The 12,462-nt window shown below is 34.6% G+C and overlaps 1 protein-coding gene across 1 annotated transcript; it reads right to left on the bottom strand.

The window, feature by feature from the left end:
* Window positions 1-4,544: 4,544 nt before the first annotated feature.
* On the bottom strand, window positions 4,545-10,583 carry LOC129224931 (zinc finger protein 26-like). Its single transcript, XM_054859479.1, has 2 exons — window positions 10,505-10,583; window positions 4,545-7,017 (listed from the first exon to the last, which is right to left on the bottom strand). The coding sequence occupies exon 2, from the start codon at window positions 6,615-6,617 to the stop codon at window positions 4,545-4,547; it is 2,073 nt and encodes a 690-aa protein (XP_054715454.1). The 5' UTR covers window positions 6,618-7,017; window positions 10,505-10,583.
* Between the last annotated feature and the right edge of the window lie 1,879 nt (window positions 10,584-12,462).

Here is a 12,462-nt window from a genome sequence, read left to right as displayed (position 1 = left end):
ATAATTTGGAACACATTAGGTTTGACAAAGAATTCTGCTATTTCTATACGTGTTTATTTATTAACAAATGCATATGAATTGGTTATAAGGATACCCCGCTTATAAGCTCGCGCGAGTGACCGTATCATATATAACGAGGTCCGACTTTATACTTATATGATGTGTATACGTATATTTATAAGTGAAACTCTTTCCACCATGAAAAATTTCTTGGCACACCATTGGAGTAAAGTGGTCCTATATCAGTAAAAATGTATCGGAAAAAGTCACATAAAGGCCTTGTTTTTTAAACTACTGGAAGAGTGGGAACCCTGTATCACATTGGATTGTTTTTAATTGGCTTGAAACGCTCAAGATATTTTACGTCCACTTTCAAAGTATATTTGTGCATACTATTTATGTACTTAAAAGTAGATCCATTGGCCTAAAGAAATCCTTAAAAAAAAAAAAAAAATTTAAAAATAAAAGTCATAAAAAAAATATTGTGTGTGCGGGGAGGAGTGATATTCAATTTCCCGGGCCCCCTCCAAAAGATTTTTCTGTATCCGCCCCTGCTCATGTCCTTATCTTTTGTGTGAATATATTGTTATGCTGTGAATGGTTGACTACTCTATAAAAGGGTCCCTAGGGCGGACTTCGCACCAAATTACTATTTCCAGGGGAGATCACCGAACACCCCACTTCTTTTCAACGTCATCTGAGGTAGATTACAATTGCATTTTTCAAAGTTCACTTTCAGAAGTTTTTTTTTTTTTTAAGATCCAGGGCCGGACCTACGAACTCTCCTTCCCCTTCAAAAAAAAAAAAAAAAAACACCAAGGTCCCCTATCGCCCATCTAATTGCTCACACTGGATTGGGCTGTACCCCCCCCCCCCCCCTCCTGCACTGCTGACACGTAGACAAGGGCACGAATATCGCGACTCCCCTTAATGTCACAGAAGACAACCTAAAATTTACTTCAATTAAAAAAATATTCAGGAATTCAAACCAATCCTTTCACCAGACATTTCCACAATATACCTAAAATAGCAATTGATTATGTAAATTTAAAATTAATTATTGGCGTGGTCGGGGGGGGGACACATTTTCCCGAGCCTCTTCTCTATCGCATCTAAGACAGACTAAAATTCCGATTTAAAATTTTCAATTTCGAAAAAAATTTGAGGGACGTCCCCCATCTCCCTCTTTCTCTGACATCACCAAAGACATCCAAAACTTGTTTTCAAGATTTAACTTCTGGCATTTCTCTTTTCTTCAAAGCTGTAAATTTCACAATAAACAATTCTTTAGTATTAATCTTCGGGTTCATAATTTTACCCTACTTCTTTCTTCTCCTTTTTTAACTTTATGCTTGATACAGAAACTTAAAGGAAGATGAGTAGGGCGAGTTTCAAGGCTTTATACTTCTTCGAAAATGTAGAACATCCGACTCTGTGTGTGTACAGCATATATGTCAGGAATGTGGGTGCCTACCTTTGGCATTTCTCTCTCCTTCAAAGCTGTAAATTTCACAATAAACAATTCCTTTAGTATTAATGGTTTCATAATTTTACCCTACTTCTTTCTTCTCTTTTTGTAACTTAACTAGCTGCGTCGCCCGGCTTTGCACGGTCCAACTCGAAAATAAAAATTATGTCAAGTGACACGAGTTCAACACTCAGACTTGAACCAAAAAAAAAAAAGTCAGTGAAATTTTGCGGCAGATTACGGAAAAAAAACCCTAAACATTTTAAATCCCCTGATTACAGGAAAAGCCTCAAAACAAAAACAAGAATTTTACCTGTTCCTATTCGAGAAAAAAAATGGCAACAGATCTTACATCTCAATGATACATTTTCTTCACCGTTATACATTTTAATAAATGCATTGTCGCGGAAAGTTGAGATGAAGCACTGAATAATAATTTGAATGGAGGAAAGCCTTCGAAAAATGGGGATTTTATGTCGAAATCTGTCATAATTAATAGTTTTTAATTGATATCTCCTCTAATTATAATCAAAGAATTATGTTAAATAGCCAAACATGAAGACGGGAAGACTACGAATCCATCGATACCAGGTTCGATGGTGAGTTCACTGTAGTTCGGGAGAAGAAGCTTGAACACACATAGATACACACATAGTTACATAGGTACATACGCTCAGTTTTTAATTATATAAGATGCTTGATACAGAAACTTAAAGGAAGATGCGTAGGGCGAGTTTCAAGGGTTTACACTTCTTCGACAATGTAGAACATCCGGCCCTGTATGTGTTCAGCATATATGTCAGGGGTGTGGGTGCCCACCTTTGGGGGCGGGGGGGGAGTCGAGGCGCAGACTGTGCCATTGAAATTTTTAAGGGGGTGTTTTGAGGGGCACTTTTTACTTTTGGGGGGTGCGCAGCCCTATATATGTACTTATGTACCTAAACATGAGACCCTAAACCTCCCCATGAAATTTCATCGCTACGTCACTGCGAGGATACGGGGAGAGAGGGACGCTGTGACAGGCTACGTTGTGGATGACGGTATACAGCTTACAAAAAAAAAAAAAAACAATAAATTAATTTGAATTCATTTTGAATTCAAATTATGTTTTTCGCAATCAGGAGTGTGTGTATGTAGGCGTATGTGTAGATGTCTGTATGTATGCGTGTGTGTATGTGTGTGTGTAGGTGCATGTGTGCGTGTAGTTGTGTATGTATGTGCGTGTGTGTAGTTGGGCGTGTATGAGCGTGTGTGTAGGACATGGACGCAACCAGTTAGGAGACGGCTTTCGCTATAGCAGCAGCATCGTGAGGAGCCGGTCGACGGTGATGGTGCGGAGGGAGGTGGCGGGAAAGTAAAATGATAGCACGCCAAAAACAGTCAAATGAAAGCAATAAGCAATAGTGATTGCTCAAAAAAAAAAAAAAAAAAAACGAAAAATATACGTGTGAAATGCAGCTGTCCGGAACCTTTTGAAACAAAAAGTTCAGAATTTGAACTATTATTTCAGTTATGCTAACGCATTGCACCGCGGCATTTTAGTGTGTTCTTTCACAAATATCCAAACATAGGCGACATCAGAGAATATTTTAACCGATTCAACTGTTCTAGTGAGAGCTGGGTGCAGAACAGCTATGAAAAAATTATGTATAGTTCTACTCTGGTACTTAAATGTCGAATTTTGAGAGTTAACTATTGTAAGGAGTTGAATGAAAGCGGGAAATAGTTTCCACTGAGTGGGGACAGGTTACTGTTGCAATATCACGATGAAAGCCAACAGAGCCACGACTTCCCCTTTTTCACAGCCAAAGACAAAGTCTCTCAAGGTCAGTGCTGCCCTTCCCTGACACGAAGAATATTAGTAATTTTTGCAGTTTTTCTATGCATAGTTATAGGATTTTTTTTTTTTTTTTTTTTTTGAGCAATCCCGATTGCTTATTGCTTTCATTTGACTGTTTTGATGTCCTGTGATTTTACTTTCCCCCGCCACCCTCTGCAGCACCACCGTCGACCGGCTCTTCACGATGCTGCTCCTCTAGCGAAAACCGTCTCCAGGTTGCGTCAATATCCTACACTTACACGCATACATACAAGCCCCTACACACACACAAACACATATACATATATACATCTACACACAAACTCATATACTTAAACACATATACACCTACACACTCACATACACACAACTACCCACACACTCACGCCTGCACACAGACACAAACACACATGCCTACACACATACACATACCCCCTACACAAACACACATACCCCCCACACACAAACACACACGCCTACATACACACACACACACACACACACACACTCGTGATTGCGAAAAACATAATTTGAATACAAGATGACAAAATTCAAATTAATTTTTCTTTTTTTCTTTTTCTTTTTGTGATTTTTTTCAGCAACCCACTGATTTGTGCTCAGGGCTGGGTTCTAATTAATATATTCGTACTCACGTGTGTAGTTCTACAGAGTATTTGCCTATTATTTGCTATCAAGTTTACATTACCATTATATTTTTAAAAAATTTAAATCATTGTAAGCGTATTTTATTGATGTTGTTATTAGTTTTAAAATTTTTTGACAAAAAAAGAAAAGAAATACTGGATTACTTGACCACGAAGGCCCTTTGTATACGGCACTCCCGCGGCTCCCAGTAAGGGCCTGAAGACGGTAGCCCACAAATTTTGTAAATATCTTGTCTTGTATGAACTTAGATTGATTGCACAGGCCTGCAACCAAAAAAAAAAAAAAAAAGCTATTACAAATCAATACAATATAATCAGCTATTATATAGAATAGCTGATTCTGATAGACTTTTGGACGCTGATTTAAAAAATCAAAACATTCCATACTTTGTAAAAAATACTTGCGTGATTGAGATAAATGGTTGCCATATTTGGAATCAGCGCACCAGATAGTATAAAGCACCGTGATTACAGTAAAATTATTTTTTCATGACCGAAATTTTGCAGGCCTGTGCATATTTGGCATCGAATTCAGCACAGAAATTTGAAACGACTTCAGACCAGATATATGGGATTTCATAATCCCCTAGAATTAAAACAAAACAACTTTATTCATATCAGGTTGCATCTCTCTTGAATCGCTAAGTTGAGCATTGGACTCGGAACATTTCTTTATATGATTTAACCAATGAAACTTCCTGGTAAAGACCCTCTTACATAGATTGCAGCTTAACTTCTCTTTCGAGTGTGTCTTAATGTGGTCTCGAAAGGTGCTGTTGTATCTGAACGACTTTTGACATGTGTCACACGTGAATGGGTTTTCATGAGTATGAACTCGAAGATGAATCTGGCGATCATGAAAAGTCAGAAACCTCTTTTTGCAAAAATCACAAGTATATCGTCTTTCGTCGGTGTGAATCTTGAGATGCCGTCGCAGACTAGTCTTATTCGTAAAATGTTTTCCGCAAGCCTCGCAGGGGACGTTTAAGTCCAAATGCTTACGTTTTTCCTTTAAATGACGTATTTTTATGTGTGATATGAGGTCATATTTACGCGTAAAACCACATGGGCAAAGTTCGCACGCGAAGAGTTTTATGTCCTTGTGAACCGAGTCGTGATGTTTCTTAAGGTCCCTTTCGAAACCGAAAATTTTTTCACAGTATTCACAACGAATTATTTTTACAACTGCACGGAATTGTCTTTTTCTAGTGTCAGCTAACAAGCCTGCATGCACTTTCATGTGATCTTGCAATTCGGACTTTTCAAACATTTTGCCGCATACTCGGCAAGGAAACAAATTGAAGTGCAATTTCGAGTGAGCTCTGTAATCAGCACCGTCTTGAAAACGAAGATCACATTTTTTGCAGCAAACGAAGTTATGGGCTGAGTGCGTTTGCAAGTGCTGCTGAAACGTAGCCTCCTGTGTAAAAACCTTGGAACAAATCCGGCACGTTGAAGGATTTTTGTGGGGCTCAGGAATGCGTTGCGGAGGATCAATGGGCAAAACTAACTTCTCTACGCATTTTTCAGGAAGCAATCCAGCAGGACCAGGTGATTTTGTGATGTTATTTTCAGTCGTGTGAGAGCTTTTCTCGTCGTGTATTCGAACGTGAGTTTTCAGATTTTCGGGATTGCGAAACCTTTTCTTGCAAACTTCACAAAACAGAGAATTTCCATGATGAGCATAAACATGTTTTTTAAGTGCTGTTCTGCTTCTCAAACTAGCACCGCATTGCTCGCAGCGATACGGATCCTGGTCCGCATGAACCTGTCTCATATGTGCCGCGAGTCCACAAGTCTTTATATCTTCAAAACAGTATTGGCATTTAACTAACACGTTTGAAAAATTAACTCTCATGCAACGATGATATCTAAAATCAACTGATGATGCAAAAGTCTTCTCACATATCTTACAGGAGAATATTTTCACTACCGTTGGGGATTTTTTTTCCAACTTTTTAATAGGAATTTTTCCTGTATGACCTTGTAAATGCTTTAGCAGTTCCTCTCTATTCGCAAAACTTTCTGAACAAACTCCACATGGTAATAGTTTGGGGAAAATGTCTGGCTCGTTGAAAGAAATTATGTTTCGCAATGCTGTTTTACATTTATCACCAGAACGAATACTTTTACAACGAGGAATGGGTACTTTGGGATTAGGTTCTTTATGAACAAAATCTTTTTCTTTCACGGAGATTTCTGATTTAGATTTGCAAGAAACTGCAATTTTAGGTAATTTCCCGGAAGTTTTGATGTTGCAAGATTTCTTGATGGCAGAAGCTTTTACAACTTGAGGAGAAATATCAGGAGGTGAGGAGAATTTTATTTCACAATTTTCAGTTTCACCAGAAATTGCTTCTAAAACTTCTGATTTTATAGTTACTGAAGCATCCACATTCTCCTCATTGGCATAACTTTTCACAACTTGAGGGGGGTTATCAGGAGATAACGAAAATTGTATCTTACAATTTTCAGTTTCATCAGAAATTGCTTCTAAAACTTCAGATTTTACAGTTAGTGAAGCATCCATATTCTCTTCATTGGCATAACTTTTTACAACTTGAGGGGGATTATCAGGAGATAAAGAAAATTTTATCTCACAATTTTCAGTTTCATAAGAAATTGCTTCTAAAACTTCAGATTTTATAGTAACTGAAGCATCCATATTTTCTTCTTAAGCATATAAGTATTTTGCTTTAAAAACCTTTATTCATTATATAGCTGACAGAAACTTCAGTTCTTTACATGTCTCCATTGCATTAATTATGCCACTTCCGTCCAATGTTTAGACATAATTGGCTTCTTTTTTTTTTTTGCTCAATGTTGCACTATAAGGATTATAATTACTGTGAAACAGGTCATGTTATACGTATTACTTAGGCAATATGTAGAATACTGTGCAAGAAATTTGTACATGATGGAAAACTGAAAATGTTTAAGAACGTAAGGTATTCTCCTTCAGTTTATATTTACTGATGGATGCAGAAGAAAATATTTTCCGCTGCATCTGAAAACTTTACTGCTTCATTAAATTGCAGAATAGGACAGCTGGAGCAGCATTTCATCTATAATTGAATAAAGGACAAAAGGTCAATTATTAATCTTTGAAATAAATATGTAAACTTGTTGAGAAAATAAATGAACTGATATAAAGAAATTTTTCAAAAGTGTTCTGAAAGCTCATAAGAGAGAACATACAAATAATTCCCACGTCTCATGAACCTACATCCATTAAAAAAAAAAAAAAAAAATGAATAGGTGGAAGGGAAAACGTTCTATGTTGAAAACAACAACTGTTCAAAAAACAAATCTGCTGATTGCAATATATTAAACAGGCCACTGAGAGCAACATACAAAGTTTTTCCATTCACTTACCTACTCACTTCCAATTGTAAGGAAGGATCGAAGCAAATTTGCAACATACAACGTTCTTCCATATGTAGCGCATTCTCTGACCGTGTGTAAACGAACTAAAAACACAGGTGATTCATTCTCTGGTTTATTATACATCGCTTTTTTATGGAAAAAAAGAATTTGTTGAAAACCTACATACAACGTTTTTCCCGCCACCCATTTATTTATTAAAACCACTTATGAAACTTGTTATCTAATTTTGACTTTAGAGATCAGAGATAGTAAGCTCTTTTTCATGCTCCTATTATATATATATATTTTTTATGGAAAACTTTTACGGTTAATTTCGTTAAAAAAAAAGTAAAAAAAGTAAAACACAACGCAACATTTTGAAATTTAAAAATTGTACTCCAAAAAAATTTAAAATTAATTCGGAGAAAAATGTTACAAAAAGAATATATTAATACAATATCATGAAGAAAGAGAAGCAGTAATCGATTTTTTCTTTCTCTAAAACAAACAGTATAGTCGATTCCCGATAACTCGAAGCCTTATAACTCGAATATCCTTCATCTCAAAGTTTTGATTCGATCCCAAAATAATTTAATTTTTTGATACAAAGTTGTTTCTATGCCTCGAATGTACTCTTTTTGAATTACAAAAGTTTCGTTTTCCTTTTCAGTTTCAATTTTACAATACATACTTGCTTCACTGTACAGATTATAATTTTAAAAAATCAGTTAATTTTTAGACAACAAGTGAACCTTAAATTCCAGTAAACTCAATACTTCTAACTTATTTATACATGAATTTTTCTCCGAGACTGTCCCTTGATCGGAGGCAAATGCATGAAGTCCCTATTCAAAGAGACTGGGACCTGAGAAAACGACCCTTAAAAGAGGGAATACTGTATTATTGTTTGAATACATTAGATTTTAAAACGACAGTAGTAATAAAAATAATGTTACAACTATTGTCACAAAGTTTCACAATTCACTTCAAACTTCCCTTTGTCACATGTCACGCTATTTTTGAAAAACATATTGTAAGAAAAAATGTGTAATGTCACACTTCATGTTAACCTCTCCCTCTTCTTCCCTGTCACAATTTCGTGAATCACCCTTCCCCTCGATACTAAACATCATTTGTGGAGAGCCCGAAAGTTGAATTTATTCCAGCAGTTGCTCAACAATGCTGTTGAAACTGAAATTAGCTAACTCAACTAGTTGACTGGTGTGTAGAGGTGCTTGGCCGTGTTCTTTTGGTTGATTCAACTCATTGGGATGATAATGGTTGAAGAACATGTGCCTGGAATGCCTGACAAGTTGGCTGTAATGTGAAGGCTGTCCAGCAATTCCTTCACTTTTCTACTTGGTTATACTTCTTAAAAACCGCCCATTCAAAAGTTGATTCAATTAAATCCCCATGTCAGATCTAAACCATGTTTAAAACTATCAAAAGCTGTCATGGGTGAAAGACCTTCCAAACCTAGACAAAAAAATATGAATCTTTTACATTTTTCACTAAATTTTAGTGAAAAGAAAAAACGCTTATGACTGGCAAACTTCTATAGAAAGTATAAAAGATTGATAAATTATTTTTTAAATTATCTTGACAAATTAGTTTTGTATAATTTTTTCTTTCATTGATTAAAAAAGTAATTTTACTTGTGTATATAATAAAAAAAAGTGCTTATGGGGTCCATATTTGAAAATTTCAAATCTAATTTAATATTAAAAATGATTATGCCCAAGATGTATATTGTTATTTTAATAACTGCAAAAATGTTTGTCAATGAATCTCCTTTTTAATTAAAAAAACTCTGCATCCAAAAAAAAGTAACTCAGTGCTGCACCAGTTTAGAGAGTAACGTTTTATATTCCTGCATTTTTGGGAAAAGATGCATTATTTTGTAGAAGATCCTAGGCAGTCTTTTTTTTTCTTTTTCTTTTTTTTTTTCCTTTTCTTTGAGTGCTAAAAACAGAGCTGCCAACTTTTAAAAAACTAAATTAGTAGCAGAGTTTTATGGTGGGGGGAGGCAGGAGATAAAACGGCACATTTTTAATCACGATTACAACATACGCAATGAATAATTTACGTTTTTATTTCTGTATTTAGAGCCAGACTGACGTAAGTCCAAAAAATAGGATTTTCCGTTTATTAGTGATGTATTGTATGCTGAAGCCTATTCCACCATGTAAACATAAATCGTAAAAAAAAAAAAAAAAAAAAAAAAAAAAAAAGGTTTTTCATTTTTTTTACCAGGGTTAAAAGAGATCGCGTCCCATCCTTTGCATGCTCGCCAGAAAAAGTTTTTCCGCTCCCCTGTCCTGGACAAATAACACTTAGCTTTGAAAAAAATGCTAATAATCGATATTAAGTTTTTTTTTAAACATTATTGTGGAAAAATTATTTTACTTATTTTTAAACAGACATTTAGAATTTTGTTACAAAAGCAATATTATCTAAATGATTATACAATGGATATTATCTGTAATGATTGAAAAACTTCCTGTGATTACAAAATATAAAAAACGAAAATCGCAGGTTTTGGACAGGTTTAGCGTCGTAGTTCAAGGCTGTAGTTCGTAGAAACTATGATTTTGATTTTTCGGTAGCAGTTAGCAGCTCTGGTTAATAAAATAGTAATTCTTCAATTTTTAGTCAAAATTGATACGATTTAGCCGAAACAAATTCACAATTTCATAGTGTAAAACCAGTTTTAAAAACAATTACAGCCTCATTCTCCACAAAAGTAATTTCTTGTTCTCCCCCTCTACAACTTTTTATTTCATGGATTGCTCTGACAACGAGAAAATTTAAGAGAAATGACAACAACCATATTATTTTCGATATCACACTTATTTTTTTCTATAAAAAATAAGTGTTTGCATTGTGCTCATAATTTCGTTTTCTTTGAGTGCCAACAAAATAAAAATCTTCCCACTTTCCGTCAATAGTGATACGATTTATCCAAGACAATTCAGAAATTTTACTCGATTATACCAACTAATAAGTATATTATTTTCGATATCAAACACTTATTTTCCTTCTTCTATCTTCTAAAAACGAGCTTTTTTGCAAATACAATAACAGTTGCCTAGTGACAGCACAATCTGATTCACCAGTCTCACTAAAGAACTCTCTTGAAGGTAGATGCAGGAAGATTGATAAATACAAGCAAAGGAATAAACTTACTAAATTTCAAGCCATGAATGACAATAAAACGAAGTTCAATTTATCATCTTGGTATGTTAGTCAATAGCAAACTTCCTACTGCGTGATACAAACAAAAAACAAACAGACGAAACTATTTACAGTTAATACCCTCGTACAGTTAGCATAGAATTCTAATTCCTTATGAAGTTTTCTTTTAAATATATTACAAAAGAGCAAATATTATCATTTATTCACGATTTAAAAATTTCGAACACTATGAATTAAGAATATATTTACTTTTTCTTTCATCATTTGTTTCAAAAAAAAAAAGAGAAAATGAAAAGTCTCTTGATTCTGATACTGCTTCTCTACTCCACTCCATCAATTCCTAATTTACGTACGGTTAGGGACCGAAATTGTCCAAATGAAATAGTGCAATATGTTCCCAATTCTGCTTGATTTTCTTATCGTTCATGCTGCCATCTAGCGGATAGATAGCACTCTTAACGAAAATTTGCTTTTTTTTTCGTATTCATTTATTCTTTATAATTGGCAGAAATATAAGTATTTGAAAATTCACGTAGGCTAAATTAGTAGTTTACGCTGGAAGAAGAGCGCATAACAGTTGTTCACACTTGGTGTAAATGGATGAATAAATAAATTTTCAAATTCAGTGATACATAAATATGATAAAATTCAAATTGCCTACAGTTGTTAGAAAAATAAAATTATTCATTAAAGACACGAAGGCAAGAATTAGATAGCAATACTGAACGTTTTTTTTTCACTTGTATTTTTCTGAATAAATTCATGGCGCGTTTGCATGAAATAGACTTAGGATATGTAAGAGCTACGATTCATGTAAGGAGTAATTAAAAATTGGACGAAATAAATAACAAACATTAAACTTTCTTGTTAATTGGTACATTTGTCACATTTGGAGGATGTAAAATTGGTCCTCTGGACGTAAAAGTGAAAGTAACCTCAATTAAGGAAAGTGTTCATTCAATTTCGCTGAAAAATATTTTCGAAATGAATAAAAAAGCATTAAGAGAATTATTTTCTTATTCATTTACTTTTTACAACTAGCATTCACATTACTTAATGCCAGGTGAAAAACAAATACAATAGAATATAAGTTAAACTTTGTTGATAATATCTTTAAAAAATGAAAAGAGTGTTGAAAAATGTCAGTTAATTAAAAGTAATGAGCAAAAATTTTTGAAATTTTTTTTTATTTTCAAGTTTGTTTACAACGAATTAATTGATGAACACAGTAGCTAAAAATAGGAAAATTCTGTATAAAAATAATTTAGTTGTAATTTTTTTTTTAATAAAATAATTCGGATTTTTTTTTGCATTGCGCATAGTTATTAATTTATTTAACTACACTTTTTCCCCAGTCCCTTCTCCCCTTTTTTCTGAGTTTTCAATCGAAATTTTCTCTTTTCATAAAAAGAAAATATCACGCATGATGATAGAGGTTTTACAATGACAATAGGAAATGCTAAATTTTGATTATCAACCACTAGGTTTCAACTGTAGCTGCTCTGCCCCCCCCCCCCTTTCCCGCCAACTAATCCTTTAACTACACTTCTAGGCTTGCGTTCGACGAGCTCGACCGGTAGCGCTCGGTTAGTTAATCACGTGACAGCTTATGATCACGTGCTCCAATCCACCAATCAACAGCTTAAAATGGTAACCGGTGAGGTAACAGATAGATGATAGAACGCTGCGGTTCGTAACCGGTTACTTACCGGTTGACCGGTGAGGTTCGTCGAACGCAACCTAGGAAATAGTGGTACCACTATTTCCTAAAATTATATTTTTCTCTATTTTTGAGAAGAAAAATTCTTAAAATTTGGCAGTTTTCTATGTTTATCAGCTTAGAGTCGACAAAAGTTCTGAAATAGATTCAATTGGGGTGAATAAGGATAAGGCAACTGTTAATATTTGATAATAAAGCAATCTGAACTAATGAACCATTCAGCTTACTC

This window comes from Uloborus diversus, chromosome 6, assembly GCF_026930045.1.
Source record: "Uloborus diversus isolate 005 chromosome 6, Udiv.v.3.1, whole genome shotgun sequence".
Taxonomy (NCBI): Eukaryota; Metazoa; Arthropoda; class Arachnida; order Araneae; family Uloboridae; genus Uloborus; species Uloborus diversus.
Note: the sequence above shows the minus strand (reverse complement) of the source record. Positions and strands in the feature narration are given on the sequence as shown.

Bases quoted from the DNA above. Each gene is read 5' to 3' on its own strand.
- LOC129224931 (XM_054859479.1), bottom strand. From the start codon at position 6,617: ATGGATGCTTCAGTTACTATAAAATCTGAAGTTTTAGAAGCAATTTCT.